This window comes from Vombatus ursinus, unplaced genomic scaffold, assembly GCF_900497805.2.
Source record: "Vombatus ursinus unplaced genomic scaffold, bare-nosed wombat genome assembly UNPS02014798.1, whole genome shotgun sequence".
Taxonomy (NCBI): Eukaryota; Metazoa; Chordata; class Mammalia; order Diprotodontia; family Vombatidae; genus Vombatus; species Vombatus ursinus.
This window is the reverse complement of record NW_020954576.1, coordinates 76,373,443-76,394,275: the sequence shown is the minus strand read 5'-3', so window position 1 is coordinate 76,394,275 and position 20,833 is coordinate 76,373,443. Positions and strand designations below refer to the sequence as shown.

General features: G+C 40.6%; 1 protein-coding gene across 1 annotated transcript in view; it reads right to left on the bottom strand.

The window, feature by feature from the left end:
- The window catches only part of LOC114049740 (kinesin-like protein KIF26B), a 605,544-nt gene that overhangs the window by 75,322 nt on the left and 509,389 nt on the right, over positions 1–20,833 (bottom strand). The window contains exons 9-10 of the mRNA XM_027871128.1: positions 17,672–17,855; positions 7,927–8,086 (exon numbers count right to left, since the gene is read on the bottom strand). Coding sequence (XP_027726929.1) covers positions 7,927–8,086; positions 17,672–17,855 — 344 coding nt within the window. The remainder of the gene's footprint in view (positions 1–7,926; positions 8,087–17,671; positions 17,856–20,833) is intronic.

The following is a 20,833-nucleotide window of genomic DNA, read 5'->3' as shown; positions in this document are numbered from 1 at the left end:
CTTCCTTCTTCTCTTCTTCCCATCCTCCTTCCCCTCCCTCCCTTCCTCCTTCCTTCCCTGCTTCCTTCTCCCTCCTCTGCCTCTTCCTTCCTTATTTTCCTTTCCTTTTCTCCCCTCAACAAAATTTTGTCAAATGCCTCTTAGTTTTTTTTAGTTCAGTGCAAGGTATCAGGGGCATAAAAATGACAAGCAACAAAGTCCCTGACATCAAGTTGTTACAGTTTAGTAGCAGAAATAAAGAGATGTCCACAAATAACTTTAATACAAGAGTACATCACAGAATGTATAATTAATGTTAAAAGAGACATACAAGATGCTATGAGAGGTCAGAGAGAGGGATTACTTCTGATATAAAGGTCACAATCAGCCTCAACTTCATGGAGGAGATGATGATGCTTGAACTGGCCCATGAAGGACAGATGGGATTTCAATGTGCAGAGAGTAGGGGATGGTGGGGGAAGGCTTCGGTTATTTCAAAGGTAACAAAAATGCACAGAGATGGGAAAGATGGGACACTACTCTAATAAGAAGTCTACAATGGTTCCCTATTGTTTATTAGATCAAGCCTAAATACCACAGCCTCACATTAGAGATCCTCCATCATCTGGTCTACCTTAGGCTCCTAAAACTTACCTGTTGCTCCTCCCCAACAAGAGTCTTCCAATTCTAATCAGCTCACAAACAATTCCCAAGACCCCATGGTAATTCCTGGCTTGGTACATTGCTCATCCCCCTGCCCATCCTCTTGGCCAATCCATATTATCCATCTTTCACACCTAATTCAAACCACCTCCTCTATGAAATCTTTCTCTGGTCACAATGATCTGCCTCTTGTAACATTTAGACCCAAGTGTTTACCTCTCAGTTGGATTTATTAGGGATTAACAATTTAATTAACTACAAAGGTAGGGCACGACGGGGCGCCTTCCTTGTGAAGACTCTGAAACATTTTACACATCAGTGATTCTAAAAGGGAAATATGGAAACCCCAGCCAGTTCCTGGGCTGGTCTAAAACACAAGTCCATTTAGAATGTATGTGTTCTAATATTTATCACTCAGATTCGAATCTATAGTGAGTACTGAGGTAACCATGTAGTCATGTTAATACGTAGATAAGGAGAAGTATGTTGCAGTAGAAAGAGTAGGGGACCTGGGTTTGAATCCAAAACCTTCCACTTAACCTGGGGCAAGTCACTTCATCTCATTGGGCCTCAGGTCTCCTATCTTGAAAAGAAGGGAGTTAGGCTAGAGGAGCTCTGAAGTTGCTTCCAGGCCTAAATCTATGGTCACTAGAGATCAGACCTATGGTTTTACTAGTACAGTATGCATTCAAATAACATGAAAGCAGATTGTCACCACCTGTGCAACTTATTACCCCTGTTTTACAGATGAGGAAACCAAGGCTAAGGGAGTTTAAATGACTTGCCCAGGGTCACATAGCTAGTGTCTGAAGCAGGATTCAAATTCAGGTTTTCCTGGCTCCAAGTCTTATGCTATTTCAACTCTGCCACCAAGCTTCCTATCACAGGATCAATAAAAAAAGGAATCTTACAACTTATATTTGCAATACATAGTGCCTTAAAGTTTGTAAAGCTTTTGAAATGGATTAAAAGAAATCAGTGGTTTACAGGAAGATCAGTATATCTTGAGTCATTAGAGCTGGATTTGAATCTAGACTCCCCTTCTTAGTGGTTGTGTGTCCTTGAGCAGGCCACTTACATTATCAAGGTTTCTGTTTTCTCATTTGTAACATGAGGTATTTTGACTAGATGATCTCTAAGGTACCTGCCATCTCTAGATCTTAAGTTCTGATGTCCGGGCCATGGGCACCAAAAAATGAAGGCAAAGATATCTTTGGAAAATCGGCATTAGGGTATTGGATGCCCAGGGAAGAAAAAGATCATGAGACAAAATCGGCAAGTGACAGCTACATTTTGCCGTCCTCATTTTTTTTACCTAGGTCTGGCTGGCTGGGCACCATGGGGAACATGAAAAGGATAATGTTATGACCCCCTTCTTCAAGTAGCTTCCTAAGCATGACTTGGAAGACAAGCCGGTGGGGACTGGGAAGACAGCAGGAATCAATTCCCTTGAGGATATATGGAACAGTATTTTCAGACTCATCCAAGAAGTCAGCCACAGAACAGCTACTGAAACCCTGGGCTCTGGAGTCCTGCCGTTATGGCCAGGACATGGCCCCGCTGCTAGCTGAGCTGCATGTCTGGTGATGAACTTTACACGGGCAACTGACCATGTGCTACTTCCTAAACTTTTAAAAATGAGGAGCTGGGGAGTGCCATGACTTAATATGAGGATACTTCTGATAGCTTTAATGGAAACAGTATTCCTGTAGCACAAGCATGAGGGCAGCATGAGAGGAAAAAAGGAAGAAAAGCCAGAATTTCAAAAAAAAAAGAGAAAAAAAGAAAGAAAGGGGGCGGGGTCTGGTCTCTGTAGTTTGCCAAATAGTTTTTTTTTTTTTACATTCTCATAGTTATTAAAATGTATAAAAATGATTATTTCTAAAACAGTATTACCATGAATTATCACTGCTGTCGTTGCCTAGCAACCTGAGATTTTTCTTTCTCTCCCCCTCCTTCTCTCTCTCTCTCTCTCTCTCTCTCTCTCTCTCTAAACTTGTGCCTTGAATTTGTATAAATGGGACTAAATTGACGTTTTTCCTGTAAATCAAGATAATGCAGCAGTAATGTGCCTTTGAGTGATTCTAAATATATGTGAATATCTTATACACACACACACACACAGAGTTAGGGTCTCTTTCTATTGCATACTCTCCTAACTAAATCTGATTGAGGTTTGACCAATGCCAGGATTTTGTTCCTTGTGCATTTTTCCCTGACCCATTCCTAAATCATTGCATTTTTATAAAAATGAAAACCATGTGCATTCAAGCCTAGAAAAACAATCTCTGCATCTTCTGAGGGACTTTCTCCACCTTCCTGAGAGACATTTTAATGCTGCAGTCAGTGCAGTACTACGGAAAGAGCAATGGTCATGTCATCACAGAACCTGAGTCTGAATCAAGGCTCTGCCACTTACTGTTGAAGTGATGTGCCCAAGCACATCCTTTCATTTTTCTGGGTTTCAGTTTCATCTATGAAATGAGGGGTTTGGATTAGATGGTCTCTGATGGTCCCTTTCAGTTCTGGATCTATGATCCTATGAAGGACCATGGAATTAGTTATTATCAGTATATTTGGGGTTTGAGCCTCTTTTCTTTGGCATTTCTCGACCTTACCTTCTTATGACAGGAAGGTAACCCCAGTGCCTCCCTACTGGAGGTGCAAGGAAAGAATATTTCTTCAGGGAATCATGGGTATGATTCTCACATGTCAGTTATAGCACATTCAAGAGTCTTCAAAAATATCAAACCTGCTGCTTTAACTGATGTCGACAGCTTCCTATGAAGATGCACATCATACCTATTATTGGATGGTGATGTATGTTAATGTCTTCTAACTCTTAAGACCTCTTGTTTGGAAGGGAATTTAAGGAGTTATCTAGTACAACCTGTACCTAACCAGGAAATTTCTCTCCAACCTTTTGGACAAGCTGGTATCTAGTGTTCACCTGGAGACCTCCAGAGATGGGGCACCATCTTCTTTTCAGTAAACAACTCTGCTTCTGTATAGCTTTAATTGTTAAGGAGTCTTTCCTCTTATTATTGCGGACTATAAGTCATGGAACTTATAGCCTCTGAAGAGTTAAAAAGGAATTATCACACTGAAGAGTCTGTGAAAGCACATTGAGCTGGCTATGACCTATAACAAATAAAGAATCATGAGGAAGGCACATGTTAAGCACAAGGGATGATGATGATGATGATGATAATGGCTAGCATGTATACAGTGCTTTAAAGTTTGTGAAGCACTATACATGTTAACTCATTTGAACTTCACAACAACCTAGGGAGGTAAGTACTATTCTTATCCCTATTTTATAGATGAGGAAACTGAGGTAGACAGAGGTGAAGTGAACTGCTCAGGGTCACACAGGAAGGTGCTATTATTATCCCCATCTCATAGATGAGAAAACTGAGGAAGACAGAAGTTAAGTGATTTGTCCATGGTCACACAGTTAGTGTCTGAGGCTGGGTTTGAACTTAGGTCTTCCTGATTCCAGGTCAAACAATCTATCAGGTCACCTAATTTCCTCTAATAATTGTTGGACAGTCTATCTACCCCACTGGTATCTTCACAACATAGCAAGAGAAAGTGATGAAGTCCTGCTAGAACATGGTGTTGAAGCCCCTTTGGTGAACTTGGCAGCAGACATGGGCAAGAGTGGCACAGGATGGACAGGCATGACTGGCTTAGGACTAACATAAAACTGCCATCAAGAACTGTACACAATACTCCAGGTCTGGTCTAACCAGAATGATACATAGTGAGAACATCACAACTCCTTTATCCCAAACATTTGCTTCCACTAACATGGCTTAAATTCATGTTACCTTTTTTTGTCTGTCATGTTAACATTGTTAATTCACATCAGCTCGCATTAAACTAAAGATCCCAGGTCTTTTCCACATGAACTATTATCCTCTAGTCAAATATTATTCCATTGATTTTTTTGAACCCAAGTACAGAACTTTACTTTTATCCCTATTGAATTTCATTTGAGTAGATGCAGCCCATTGAGATATTTCCAGACCCTGTTTCTGCTGTCCAATGTAAGCAGCTATTCATTAAATATTACAAATTCACAAATAATTCAGCTGAATTTGAACTTCTAATGTCACCCACTGGCCTTACTCATCATCGATCATGTCAGGACATACATATGTCTGTTAAATTCTTAATTACATTCTGAAGGGCTTTCCTCCTTATTTCTTAAACCGCAAATTCCACTGAACTGGAAACCATATATGACGTAGTCGGTCCCCAGACAGCGCCATGTGGTATTTGCTTAGTCTGATATTCACTAGGATAAAAGAGCTTTTGAATTAGAATTTACCCCTGAGTTCAAATCCAGCCTCAGACACCTTACTAGCTGTGTGACTCTGGCACAAGTTACTTAACCTCTGTTTGCCTGTTTCCTCATCTTTAAAATGGGGATAATAATAGCACCTACCTCCCAGGGTTGTGAGGATCAACTTAGATAATATTTGTAGAATACTTAGCACAGTACCTAGTACACAGTGAGCACTATATAAATGCCAGCTATTATAATTATTATTATCTTAACTGACTTGTCCAAGGTCAAGCAAAACTAGACTTGGAACCTTATGTGTCCTGGTCCTAAGAAATCTAGTAGTCTGTTTGGTCTACCATACTCCTCTCAAAGTGAGGCAGAGACCTCCTCAGCTTGTCCATATGGAGTTGCCCAAGGCTATCCCTTCACCCCATGCCCATCCTCCTTTATGGAAGTTGTCATCCCTTAGGACTGACTTGTGAGGTTTCAGAAGGGACAGTGAGCCTATAACGACTTGATGGCTGATGATGGGAAGCTATCCTCCCTGCTAATGCCTGTACATCTGCTTGCTGCCTGCCAAAGCTGTATCATTAGTAAAGTCAGAATCATTTAGGGCACGTCTACAGTACCTGGGGGAGTGCCTGGGGTGGGTAATGAATCCAAATTCACTTCCTAAGTCACTCACGTGACAAATGGTCTGGGACCATGATGAAGAGAAATGAGAAAAGGACATATCCCCTCTGCACACATTTTGGTTAATTTCCCAGAAGCAAGCCATAATAATGCAGGTTCCAAGCAGAGTGTTGCCGAGTGTGACAAATCGAGCATCTGGGGGATGGGGGAAATTGGAAGAGCGGGGAGAACAGTGGTATTCTGGATTCTTTTTCTTTTAAGTAAACAGGAACAAGATTTTTAAAATTGCTAGAAAAGGGACTGTTTCTCTAAGAGACATACAAGTAGCGAGAATAAGGTTTGGCACTAGGCAGGGCATTTTAGCATGCTCATACAAAGCTGCATAATGTAGCTTTAGAGTTCTGGCTGAATTTAGAAAAGAAACTGGGGCCATCCTGCTGTGTTAAATCCCTCCTGCTGTGCTGGGGAAAGGCAGCTCATATTTTATAAAGCTTGATGAGAAAGGGGAAGGGATTGCCTCAGAGGAATAAAAAAGATGCCAAAGTCTCCAAAGCTGTCAGATAGGATCCCAGTTTTGCTCTTGGTACTATGTGACTGGGTAGCTCTGGACAAATCCATACCTCGGCTTTCTTATCATCAAAGAAAGGGTAAGCAACTCAGTTGGTCCCACATTTCAATGCCCTTAAAACCAAACCTGGAATTTGGTACCAAGGTAGCTGCTTTTCTGGGGGGGGGGGAGGTCGTGTAAGATGCCTTAGAGGAAACCTCAAGCTCCATGATGGGTGTTAAGGATTGAGGAACAATGGAAATCTCTCTACATCTACTGAGTCCTGACAAGTTGGCAAACAAGCATTATAGGATAGAAGGCACTGGCCAGGATGCAAGGCCTTTGGGCATTATGTGTACCTGGCAGTAGACATTCCCTCATCCCAGCTAGACCAACATGGGGTGTGTTAAGAGTGGTCTGGCAGCAGATGGAGTTCTTAGAAGCCCATGGCTTTGCTGGGCTAAGGTCACAGTGGCGAGGAATGGTCTCTAGACTCAAGATGGAATAAACAGAGACTTTGTATGTCTGTGTCTACAGAAAGAATGGGGACAGTTCACTTTTACCCCATGAAGGAGGGAGTGGAAAGGAGAAATGTTGGAACTGAAGGAAATCTTTCTTTGGAATGGGTGAAAGATCATTCTGTTCCATATTCTTTAAAGTTCTCCCAGAGGGCAAGACCCTTCACAGCCTGGTTGCACACAGTAACACTTGATTTTATTGGTGAGTCTTAACTTAAAAAACACTTTCATGTTTCACTACTTTTATTAATAATCATAGGTTCACAGATTTAATGCCAGAAGGGACCTGAAAGTTCATTAAGTCCAATCTTTACATTTAACAGATAAGGAAACTGAGATCTAGTCAGGTTAAATAACTTGTCAAGTGATTAATTTGATTAATTTTATTAGTAATCCTTAACTATTAACTAGTATTTATATATAGTGTTTTAAGGTTTGCAAAAAAAATGTACAAATATTAACTCATCTTATAATCACAACAACCTTGGGAGGTAGCGGCTATTATTATCCCTATTTTGTAGATGAGGAATCTGAGGCAGACAGAATTTACTCACCCAGGGTCACACAATTAATAAATATCTATGGCTGGATTTGAACTCACGTCTTCTTGTCTCCAGGGCCAGCACTCTACCCACTGAAGCATCCCTCTAATTTTTTTTCATGTTTTACTTTTTACAATTATAATCATAGATTTAGAGCTGGAGCACTTAACCCTTTCATCTCTAGAATTTCTGCTCTGAAGCTCAGTTGTCTTGATTAGTGAGTACCTCCAGTGGATCAGTCAATAAACATTTATTAAGTGCCTGCTATGTTCTAGGCATCCAGGTGGTACAGTGGATGGAGTGCCAGGCCTGCAGTCAGGAGCACCCAAGTTCAAATCTGCCTAAGACACTTACCAGCTGTGTGACTCGGGGCAAATCACTTAACCCTGTTTGTCTCAGTTTCCTCATCATAAAATGAGCTAGAGCAGGTATGGCAAACCACTCTGGTATCTTCGCCAAGAAAACTCCAGATGAGGCCACAAAAAGCTGAACACAACTGAAACAACTGAACAATATTGGTTACTGTTCCCAGACCCTGGCTCTGGAAAATAATGTACTGAACTACAGGTAATGGATTCCAGTTCCTGGTCCTGAATGGATAATGAAACTGAGGCTTCCCTCTGCCTCTGTGTTTCTGCACCCCACTGTCACTCCCGACCACCTTTGGGCTCATAACATCAAGCTCTATTGTCCAAACTCAAAGTGTATGAAGCTCACTCAGACAGGCTTCGGATGGAGAGAGTCACTTACTTGTAAGGGATGTGTTTACTGCCATTGACCAGAGCAAGGATGACATTTCCCAGGGCTGATAGTGACAGGCACAGGCCTGAACCACCCTCTCGATTTTTGCTGAGAGCTTTGACACAGCTGCCTAGGTCAATCAGATGCAAACGGCTTCGACCTCCGGACACTGCCACAAGGAGAGAGAGACAGAGAGAGAAAGAGAGAGAAAAGACAGGAGGGGTCAGTGGTTAGCTTTGGGCTGATGCTGAATGATCCTCAATAGAACTTCTTGGAAAAATTCCCTATGAACACACACATATTCCAGTCCAGGCACAAGACTCTGCTCATCACAACCTATTAAGAAACCCCACTGAAGTCATGTCTGGGAGTAATAAACAGTGGGGGTCCTGTTAACTTCTGTTTAACAAACATCACTCCCTATTGCTTCTCATTGCTGGTCTCCTTAAAAATTGTTCCTGCTATCACAATGCTTGACACCTACAAGCTGAGCTCAGTAGGAGCCCAGAGAAAGTAAACTTGGAATATGTGGATTAAGCAAGTCCTGGACAATTTTGATCACAATTCTCAGTATGGTTAATTCTCAATTATCCATTTGCTTATTGCTCATCTGAAGAAATCCTGAGTCTAATACCTTTTCACTGTTCAGGTAATAATCTGTCAATCCAATATCCAGTCAACATTTATTAAGTGCCTACTATGTGCCTGACACTGTGATAAGTGCTGGGAATACAATTAACAAAAAGACAGTCCCTTCCCTCAAGAAGCTTACAATATAATGTCCACAGTGGTAAAGCACCAGTCAAAGAAGGTCTCCGTCAAAGGGTTTAGGTATGGGGGGAGATGGGAGAGAAGTGAATGGTGGTCAGAACATGTCTGAGTGTGATTCTACTAGATGCCAAGAGCTGATTCTATACACATGATCTCCATCACTTGATAGGTGGTGAAATGGATAGTTTGTTAGTATCAGAGTCAGGAAGACTTGAGCTCATATTGTGCCTTGGATATGTACTAGCTGGGTGACTATGGGCAAGTCACTTAGTCTCTCTTAGCCTATTTCCACATCTATAGAATGGGGCTAATACTAGATCCTACATGAAGGAACTATTGTGAGGCTCAAATGAGATGATACATGTAAAGTTCATTACAAACTTTAAAGTGTTATATAAATGTGAGCTCTTATTATTAAGATAATAAATTACTCAGTCTAGAGAAAAAAAACCCTGCAACCTAATTACATAGTTACTACTACTGCTGTTGTTGTTGTTATTGTTACTGCTGCTACTGTTGCTGCTGCTACTACTAGTCTGACTCTCCCTGATCTCTGTTATTGTGGATCACTGAAAAAGTAGCTTCGAGATAAAATTAATTCCCATGGGCACATAAGTAGAGAGAGGCAGGATTTGATCTCAGATTCTTTGACTCTAGACCCAGTGTTCTCTCTACCAGACCACAAGGCTTCCTGTGATGGCTTGAATAGGTGTGAGATGAAGACATTTTCAAATTACTTTCTTAGGCCTAATTGCTTCTATCCTACCCTAGGTCCCACTGTCTACTCCTGGTCTAGAAAGGCAATTTTGAGCCCTATGGCTAATAAGATTTCATGCTTAATAAAAGTATATTTTATCCCTATTTTACTAACTAGGCTAATGTTACCTCCTTCCCAACATTTCTCTATCTCAAAAGATTTGCTATGGCAAATAAGGAAATAACTACTTTTAAGACAATGAATTGCTCAGTTGAGAGAGAGAGAGAGAGAGAGAGAGAAAGAGAGAGAGAGACTGCAACCTAATTATATAGACAGGAAATTGGCATGCATCACAGATTGTAGGGGAAAGAGAGGGCCCAGTGTGCCCTTATTGACCCTAAGAGTTCAGCTGATTTAACTGAATCAAAAAAAATCTCCAATATATCCTGCTAAGGATGCATGGCACAAATGAGCTCATTTACACCATACTATAAGAATGTTATAAAGTATTCATAATTATACGCAAGTGACTCAGGATGAGTGAGTGTACTTTTAGACAACAGTAAATGAGCTTAGGGCTCTACCAGAGCCTGCCTACTATCACCCAGGCAAACTGGAATTGGAGCCTTCACAGAATTTGGAACTTCACATATTTCGCTTAATCTGGGGTGGCAGGGATGAGCTAAATGGACTCAGATCATTTGCCCATTAATGAGAAACCATATCACCCCAGGGGACAGGAGAGAAATTATTTTTAAATGAATGAAACTATAAGTGCAGTTAATTGTAGGGGGAGGGGGAAAGAAAGGGAGATATCTAGAAGCCTTGTTCTCTGTCTCTAGGATTCTGTCAGTCTTAGACTGTACGTTTGAACTTCATCTGAACCTGCTTTACCTTGTTCAGAGCTCTCCTTGGGTTCTAGCATTCCTATCCCCAAGGTCTCTAAATCTAGATTTGGACTAAATGGAATTAACTCACAATAAGCCTTGATCATCACCAGAAAGTAACAGGTTAATTTCACTCACTTTGTGAGGCATGTTGTCAGATACAATGAGTGGCTACTCCCTATTGAAAGGAAGACCAGTCATAGCTGCCAGGATTTCCTGGCAGATTATCTCTCTAGTATCCTAGTATATCTAGTTTGTTTGTGTGTGTTTGTGTGTGTGTGTGTGTGTGTGTGTGTGTGTGTACATACAGAAACAGACAGAGAGAGAGAAAGACAGAGAGACAGAGACAGAGACAGAGAGACAGAGAGAGATGCACAAATAAAAATGGCCTTGAAGTCAGAGGAGCAGAGTTTTAATTTTTGGCTCTGCCCTAACTAGATCTGTGACATCAAACAACTTATTGAACCTCTAAAAGCCTTTATTTCCTCATTCACAACAAAAGAAAAAGAAAAAGAAAAAAGTATTGGGCTAGTTGGATCTTTAAGGTTATTTTCAGCTTGAAAATGCTGCCATTCTGGATACCATGACCTCTTGAGATCTTCTAGACCATGCTTTGGAAGAGAAGGAGTTAAGAATCTAAGGAGAAAAAAAATAAAAGATTGGGAAAATGATCCTGTCAGCCTTGCAGACAAGTACAAGAAATGGCCCATGCAATACCTTTTAAGAGCTCAGGCTCCCCCCTATAAACTGCAGAGGGAGTAATACTTATAAATAAGTTATCAAGCATAAATCTGTACCAGCCCTAAGCAAGCCTTGAAACCCTACTGGAACCTTGTTCATCTGATTGCCCATTTATATCATTTATAACTTCATACTCTTCTCCCAACTGCACCCCCACTAATGCTGTTTCACCTCCTCAGATTCAACTGGTATTCCTTTCTTCCACACATTACATTCCAGGCAAACTGATTTAGTCCCTAAAACTCACCTTGTATGTTCTCCTACCTCTGTGCCCTTGCTGACTCTTCCCTATGACTGTAACACTCCTTTCTCTGCCTTTCCTTATTGAATTCCTAGTTCTTCTTAAAATTAAATTCAAATGTCATGTCCTTCATGACTTTGCTCCTCGGACTTCATAAAGCACTTGAAAGAATGTCTCTAATGCACTTAGAAGGTGTATTAGAGTTGTCTATATTTATTCGTTATTCCCCTACTGGATTATAAGTTCCATGCAGACCACGACTGTGTCTTACTGAATTCTGTATATTTTACAGCCTGGTCCTTAGCACAGCACTCTGAAATAGGAGGCACCTGATACTTACTTAATCAGTGAATGAACAAATAACAGTGTGACTTCTTAGTACCAGTTAATGCCAGGAGTATGCTTAGATAGGGATAGTGCATAGAGCACTGGGTCTGGAGTCAGGAAGACATAAGTTTAAATCCTGCCTCAGAAATTTACAGGCTATGTGATGTTGGGCAAGTCACTTAATCCCTCAGTTTCCTCACCTGTAAAATGGGGAAAACAATAGCACCTACCTCTGAGGATCATATCAGATAATGTTTGTAAAGCATCACAGTACCTAGCACACAGAAGGCACTTAAATTCTTCCTTCCTTCTTTCCACCCTCCTTTCTTTCCTTCTCTTCCTTCCCTTTCTTCTTCTTACTTCTTTCCCTTCCTTTTTTCTCCCTTCTTTACTCTGTACCTTCCTTCTCTTTCTTTTCTTTCTTCTTCCCTCCTTTCCTTCCTTCTCTTTTCTTCCTTCTTCTTCCTTCCTACTCTTTTTTCTTTCTTTCTTTCCTTCCTTCCTTCCATCATAGATCAAAGAACTCTTTCCTAGAACTTAGAATTGTCTAGGGATATCTAACTTGGTTTTCTACTCAAAGGGAGAGCCCAATGTAAGAAGCACTGTAATAGGGCAATTGGTTTAGAATATACCCAAATCTTGTAGGAAAATGTATCTTTTACAACAGAAAAAAAAAATAAACCTTTCCTTACTGACATCTGGAAAAGAATGACATTTCTCTAGAGATTTTGTTTCCTTTCAGCTATGTCTAGAAATAGGCAAATCTTAAATGTGTGTACGTGTATGCTTGTATGTATGTGAGCACGCATGCGCACACATGAGTGTTCAGCAGCTGTAGAACTGATATATCAAATCAGCCATCTTCACTCATAACGGCCAGTTAATAGAAGCATGTTCCATCTTCCTCTTCGCTGCAGGGTAGCTAATTAATAAACCTTCCCTTAATTGAGTTCTGGCTGCTAGGTCCAGGGGGATTATTACTTAAATATAAGTAAACAAAATTTCCATTTTAAACAACACACTAAATCATCTCATTACATTTTAAACAGATGTAAATTCACTGAACTCAAACATGTACAGAGAATAGTAGGCAAGTCTATTGCTCAGGCACCGAAGATACAGGCCTCCTGGTCCCTTCCCACACAGCTCTCCTTCCATACCCTTTTGGTAGGCAGGTATCTACCATTTATTTTCATCAGGCCACCATCTCTTTTTCCTCCTTTTCTTTCCATTTCTGATTTGGAAGCTAATTATGATGACAGTCCCTTCAGTGTTTTTCTAAAGTTGGAGTTGGAAAAAAATGAAAGCTGATCTTTCAGATATTGTACATGGAAAGGTGATAGTTTTGATGTTTAAAATTTAGCAAATATTAAGAGCATGTAAAGGATTGACAGTTTAAAAAAAAATAATAAGCCCCAGACAAAATTAAATCCTTGAGTAAATAGTCTGATAGCACCTAAAGGTTGGGGTTGACGCTTCCTTCCTATTCCAGATCTCAATACACTTTTATAACCAAGTTTGAAAGCAGAACCACAATATCGCCTCTTTCTGATGTTATGAGAATATGGCAAAAGCAGGAAAAACATGGTTTTTATCATAATGCTTTTTGCTTAATCCAAACAAGAGAAGGATGAAAAGGTTACCTAAGAAGTTTGATCTCCTGGGATTCTCTGTCCAGTGTGACTGAGAAGCTTATTTGCTCAGGGTGTGGATCTTTTGAGGTCCACTTATTGCTTAAAGGGCAGCTAGATGGCACAGTGGATAGAGTACTGGGCCTGGAATCAGGAAGACCTGAAGTCAAATCCAGCCTCAGACACTTACTAGCTGTGTGATCCTGGACAAGTCACTTAACCCTGTTTGCCTCAGTTTCCTTATCTGCAAAATGAGCTAAAGAAGGAAATGGCAAATTGCTCCAGCATCTTTGTCAAGAAAACCCCAAATGGGGTCTGAAAATGACTCAAAGAATCTGAAATGAGTCAACACAACTTCACTAAAAAAAAAAAAGATACACTAATCCCCATAGCTTCTCCTTATTACTAACAGCCACTTGAAAGGAAGAAATAAATGCATATACTTTTCAGATTCCCAGTTTCCCACTACTGAGGCATCACTCCCCTCATCCGCCTTCCCCAACCTATTGTGAGTATTTGTTATACACTCAATATCAGAACTATCATCTTTCCATGTACCTTTCACTAGCATTTATATAATGACAGCTAGCATTTGCACAGCACTTTAAGGACTAGAAAGTGTTTTAGAAATATTTCATTTGATTCTCACAAATCACCTTGGGAGGTAGGTGCTATTATTATCCCCATTTTACAGATGAGGGAACTAGGCAAACAAAGGTCAAGTGACTTGCCCAGGGTGACACAGCTAAGTAAGTGTCTGAGGCAGGATTTGAACTCAAATCTTCCTGACTCTGAGTCCAGCACTCTATCCACTGTACCACCAAGCTGAGTCATTTGCCAGAAATCCCAGACAAGTAGAATCCAGATCTTTTGAGGGAAATGCAGAGAAAATATTCTGTTTAAAAATATTTGTGTCTTCTCATCACTGACGGAAATTCTTACTTTCTTTCTAAGTCATGTATATCAGCATGAAACTCTGGGAAAGGAAAGGACCCATGGTGTAATTACAGTATAGAGAATATGTATTCTGACTGGCTTCACCTACAAGATTATTTCCATTCAAGAAATTGTGGTAACTGTGTTATAGAGATCAATTCTCAACTGTTGTGAATACAGCCTAAGTACAAGCATCATAGCAATATCATGGGAACCCTAGAGAATAGAAACACCATTCTTTAATAGCCTGACACATAGTAGATGCTTAATAAATGCTTGTTGATTGACTGACTAATGAGCTCTTTTTCTCAGATTAGGCTCTTAGTTTTTTTGTGTTTGTTTTTTTGTTTTTGTTTGTTTTTTTGCTAGGGTCACACAGCTAGTAAGTGTTATGTGTCTGAGGCTGGATTTGAACTCAGGTCCTCCTGAATTCAGGGCTGGTGCTCTATCCACTGCACCACCTAGCTGCCCCTTAGGCTCTTAGTTCTACAGAGGATTTTTGGAACTAGCCCTGTAGTTGGAGCTGGGCCAGTATTTTCAAGCAGAGTAGGGAGAAACTGATAAGACTTTACTATGGATTCTTCTAACAATAGAGGAAGTGTTGGTCTGTAAAAGTGAGCCTACTTTTCTTAAAAGTACTGAGCAAAGAAGCATCCTTTGATCTCTACTGCTAGTAAGAACATAGCCAGAGCTGGGAGCTCTCCATGCTGGGAATCACAGCATGGCTTCAAGCCCAACATAGCAGAATGGGGATGCTTTCTGTAGGGTAATAGACACAGGAGCCATGCAGGAAGAAACTACATTAGACTCGCTGATCATACAGATGCATTTGACGCCATCCATCAACCTGGTTCCTAACAGGTATTGAGTTTTGATAGCCAGAAAATTGATTTGTATCCTCATCCTCGATAATGCAGTGGTTGGTCATGCCAGACTCATTTTCAAAAGAGAGAACAAAATGGGAACAGGTCTAAATGTATTTTATGTAGTCATTAATTCATTCGTTTTGGAGGTTGGCTTGGTGCCCATCCCATGGAGCATTCATAGGAATGAGCCCCTGGGAGGCGATCTCATGAAAAAAAAATACTCGACCTCCATGGCTATTTCTAGAGACATATGAATTTTGTTTTTAATTTTTTTGTTAAAAGTGCAAAGCACTGTGTTAATCACTGGACATGCAAATAGAAAAGGAGATAGTCTCTGCTCTCTAATAGCTCAAATTCTAATAGGAAGAGAATTAGGAGATGTTAGCTACAAGTCAGGTGGAAAGGGTCAGTGGTCCTTAGGACGCAGAGGAAAAGCACAGTATTACAGCACTCAGTGCTGAAGTACTGGAACTTTGGGATGATGAAGTATTCCTCTTATTGACCCCCATGTGCCTACTCCAATTCTATGACAGAGTACTGAATTGGTCACAGAACCAGAAGAGCAGCCCAGGGCAACAAGGCCAATCAGTGGATGAGTGTAGGGCTTGGAGTCAGGAAGATCTTCCTGACTTCAAATCTGGCCTTAAACACTTACTAGCTGTGTGACCTTGAGCTAGTCACTGAACCCTGGTTGCCTCAGTTTCCTCATCTGTAAAATGGGATGGAGAAGGAAATGGCAAACTACTCCAATATCTTTGCCAAGAAAAGCCCAAATGGGGTCATGAAGAGTCAAACACAAATGAAAACTACTGAATAATGTATGCTTTTTTTTTTTTTAGTCTTTCATATGGAAGCATTTATTTTGTGTGGAGAAAATACGTAGCTCATAGATATACAGCTGAAAAGGGCCTGAAAGGCCATTTAGTCCATTTTACAGAAGAAACTGATTTGCCCAGGACCACACAGCTAATAAGAACCAGAAGTGGGATTTGAACCCAGGTCATCCTGACTCCAGTTCTAGCATTCTGTCCTATACCTGATTGACATGACACACTAAATCTCTTTCTAATCTCTTTTGGGGAGACCCTAAACTTGAACCAAACCCAAACTTTAAGTGATTTATCCTTAGGGCTCTGAAGTGGGGCCACAAAACGTTCAAGATGAGAAAAAAAAGAACCTGACTCCTCTTTTTGGAGGCCAAGGCATCCCTCGGGCTCAGCCAAGAGCTGAGGACCCCCTTAGCAGGAGTAGGTACCTGCAGCTGGCCCCATATGCCACCACTGTCATTATATACTATTTCACTGAACAAATGTTGACTAAGCAACTACTATTTGCCAAGTGCTCTGCTAGCTGTTAGAGGAGAAAAAGAGTTTCAATGTGATGTGGCCACTGTCTTCATGGAGCTTATTGTTCAATAAGATACAAACACTGATAACCATAATACCCCAGGGTACATGATACACTCTAAAATGATGTGCAATGTGAAGTCTGAAGGGGGCGGCTATAACTAAGGAGGGAATTAGGGAAAACTCCATAGAGAAGACAGCATTTGAATTGGGCTTTTAAAATGGGTAGGGATTCAAATGATTGAAAAAAAGGAGGGAGGATATTCTAGCTGTAGGAAAAAAGCCTTCTTCCCAAGGCATGGAAATAGCCAAGTGTCGAGTATGCTCAGTAGAAGCTAATTCAGTTTAGCTGGAGTGTAGAATTCACAGAGGGGCATAACATGAACCCAGGTAGGAAAACTAAGATGGAAAGATATTTTAGGGGACTTTGAGTCTCAGGCAAAGGGGTTGGAGGTTACTCTGGTGGATGAAAGGGAACTATTGGAGGTTTTTAAGCAGAGTAGACCCATGCATAGAGATTTTTCAAAGAGATGGGACAAGACTCTCAAAAGCATATGTTAAAATATTCTATACTTCTTTTTGGACATTTTCTCATCATAATAGCTTTTGGGGTTTTTTTTGGGGGGAGGTCATATAAATCCTGTGTTTTATGCCAGTGGCTGGATTGAAAGCTTCTACACAACCAGACAAGCAAGAAAACATGTGGGGTTTTGACAAGAGTACTTAATTCAGATTCAGAAGACCCTGAATTAGAAGCCCAGCCCTTCTTCCTCCGTTCTCCAAGTCGTTTAAACAAACTAAGCCTGTTTCCTTATAAAAAAGGCAGACCACTCACCCTAACAACCTCCCAATGTTGTTATGAAGATTAACTATGATAATCCCTGTTCTGTAACAATAAAAGCTGATAGCCATTAGAGAGGGACAGGATGGTATAGTGGATAGGGTGTGGACTTGGAGTTAAGAGGGTCTAGGTTCAAATCCTGATTCAGATACTAATGAGCTGCTTTGCCACGAGCAAGCCACTAACATTTATCATCCCTCATGCCTGGACTCACTCTCTGGACTTCTCTTTGCTTGCTACCTTAGAGAAACCTCTCCTGCTAGGTGACTTCTTCCTGCAGGTCCCCATTTTAGGAAAGCTCTCCAGCCTTTGAGGGGAGAGACTCTTACATTTTCTCTTCGTCTTTTCAATACCTCATGTGGTGCATGGCACCCTGTAGGCATTTAACTTTCTTTAACCTGAAATGAATTTTTTTTAACTGATTTGAAAGCTGTCAAGAAGGAAGAAGGAAAGAGAATCAGCTAACTTACTTCCACCTTTTCCACTCTTTTCCATTCGGTACTGGTAGATATGCAGAGTGAATAACATATGTGAGTTCCTATGGTCGTCCTCATCACAATCTTGCTGACTACTCCTGCGAGAAGCAATGGCAGCATCAAGGAAGAAGGCCGCCTTCTCGGCTGTGGGAGCTCGGAGTTCACTCTGGTTCTGGAGCTGTAAGACATAATTCAAGAGATGAAGATAAAATGCAAAAGGGAACCAGGAGATGCCCAAGGTGGTCAGCTTTAGCCTGGGGGAGGGGAGGGGGAAAGGGAATTTCCTTCCCATTGATGTACTGGTTTAAATGTTATTATTCTATTTTCCGGATCTCGCATGGATTTCTACATGCCTCTCACAGTCTGTAATCTCTTACAAGGTCTGAACCCTGGGCCTATGAAATTAAGCACCTTCATAGAACACTTTGTCTCACCATAGGATAGACACTTTAAATTATTTATTCAACAGTATACCTATACATTTTTGTTACTGTTGTTGAGTTATTTTCAGTCATGTCTGACTCTTCATGACCCTCTTTGGGATTTGTTTGTTTTTTGGCATGGAGATACTTAAGTGGTTTGCCATTTCCTTCTCCAGCTCATTTTACAGATGAGGAAACTGAGGCGAACAGGGTTAAGTGACTTGCCCAGGGTCACACAGCTAGTAAGTGTCTGAGGCTGGATTTGAACTCAGAAAGATGAGCCTTCTTGACTTCAGGTGGGACACTCTATCCACTATGCCATCTAGCTTGTACCACCCCCTCATCTGAGATGTGTTCTAAGGTTCTAGTCTGGGTCCTCTTCTCATTTCTTTTTATACTCTCTCTCTTGATGAGTTCATCAGATCCCATTGGTTCAATTGTCTTCTCTATCCACATGACTACCAAATCTATATAAATAGACCTAGTCTCTCTCCTGACCTCTCTACTCTTCTATCACAACAGTTTATTGGCTCTTTCAAGTTAGATGTCCTGAAGGCATTCAAACTTAACATTTCAAAAACAGAACTCATGCTTTCTCCCAAAACCTACCTACTTCCAAACTTCCCTGCATCTCTCTAGAACTTGTCACACAGGTTCATAACCTTTGAGTCATCTTCACCTCTTCACTCTCTCTATCTGTCCCTATTTTATGAAATGGGAGTTCTATTGTGTAATCCCGCTGGCTCTTGTTCACCCTGCCACATCTTTCAAATGAAGCAGGTATTTACACCTTTTAGTCTTAACTGCAACACCCCCCCCAAAAAAAAAAATGAACTTGTGGTATAACAGGTGTGAAAAGCGAAGGGTTCAGGTGAGAACAGCTGATCTGTCTTATCTCTGCAGAAGACTAATAAGTCACCCTGTACTGGGGGAGGGAGGAGGTGGTGATGTTTACCTATGACAACACTTGGGATATGGCTGCATCTTCCTTCAAAAATTCTATTGTTTTGAGAAGGGACTGTAGGGTGTGAGCCAGCATGATTCCAAAGTTGACAGTGTTGATGTCCCCAAGATCAAGCACCTGGCCAGTTTTGACTAGAAAGGCTGAAGCTTTGGACTCTGTGACTTTTCCCCTATTATTTTGTTCAAGCCAACTTTAAGCTTCCTTACTAATCCCAATAAACAAAAATAAGGTGGGGTAGAAGGCTAATGCAACTGTTTAAATCAAATCATTTTAAGGTTAAGCTTTTTTGGTTGTTTTCAGGATTCTCAAATCATACTTGGAATATATTTATGAAATGACAAATCAGAATACAACACCCAGCTTATCCCCATCTCTGGAGTAAATATACCAAGAATAGTTAAACCCTGATTAACCAGAACCCTCAGAAAATGATCATTTTTCCTCTACTCCACTTCAAATAGGAAAGAAAGTGAATATCAAAAAACAAAATAATTCCCAGGATATGTCCAGGGACTGCTATAAATTCTGTCTAATCTCCACTTTCTACTGCTATAGCTGTACTATCCTTCAAAAAGAATCAATAATAATAATATGACTCTGAAGCAATATCAATTATCTAAGAAAGACTCATTTATGTGAACTATATTGCAATTAATTACTAAAGCAGGGAAATAGACATACATTTTAGAAAAAAAATTTTCACGTGTTAAAATCAAGAGGGTTTATTGCTTGACCTTAAGTTAACCAAAAAATTCAATTAAACCAAGTACCCTGAGTTTGCCAGTGAATTGAGGTTTTAGTATACTTGAAAGCTCAAGGAAGCTCTGAACAAGAATTACTACTAAAACAGTACAGATTCTATCACATAAAAAACATCCAATTTTCTTCTCAATTTTCCTCCTCCTAAATTTCCTGTTTTTTCCCCATTCATTTAGATTTGAAACCAGAATTCTTCCCTCTCCTTCAGCCCCCATATCTAATCAATTGCCAAGTCCTACCAAGGTCATTAAGAACCTCTCATTTGCAGCTCTCCTTTCTTCCATCTTTCTATGGCACCAAGCATAGTCCATCATCACCTCCATCCTAGACCACTGAATAGCCTCCCAACTGGTGGTCACCCTGACTGCATTTTCCCCTTCATCAATCCATTCTATGAAAGACTTTCAAAGTAATTTTCCCAATACAAGGGAATTGTTGCTCAAAAACCATCAGTGGCTCCCTAGTGCCCAAAGAAAACGTCAACTCCTTAGCAGCATTCAAAATTCTCTTTAGTCAAACTATGCTACTCAATTAAAAAAAAAACCAAACAATTAAAAAAAAAAAACAAAACTACACCACTCTAATCTTATCCTATTTTATTCTGCTTCCTTGTCTTTGTTACCCTATTCCTTAGGTGCGTGGAATGGGTCCTCACCATCACTATCTCTATCTTCCATAGCTGATGCTTTGGATCAAGTTGATACCTGAGTCTTTTTTTTTTTTGTTTTTGTTTTTGTTTTTTTTTAAAGAAACGCATGCATCTGTCAACCTGATTACCTCATTAAAGAGAGGGGGCTCTCCAATCGGCAAATTGGGTATAGTCACAAGGTTTCTATCAGCTTGTTGGAAATGCACCAGGGAGCTCTAGGGATCTGCCTTTGCTATACTGTTAGGGTGGTCAGAGAGAAATGTGAGCCCCCTGGGGTTTCATCTTGAAGAGAACTGGAGCTATTCTTGGCTTCCCCAGGTCTGGCAATTATGTCTTGGCTCTAATTATAAAGTGGTTATTAG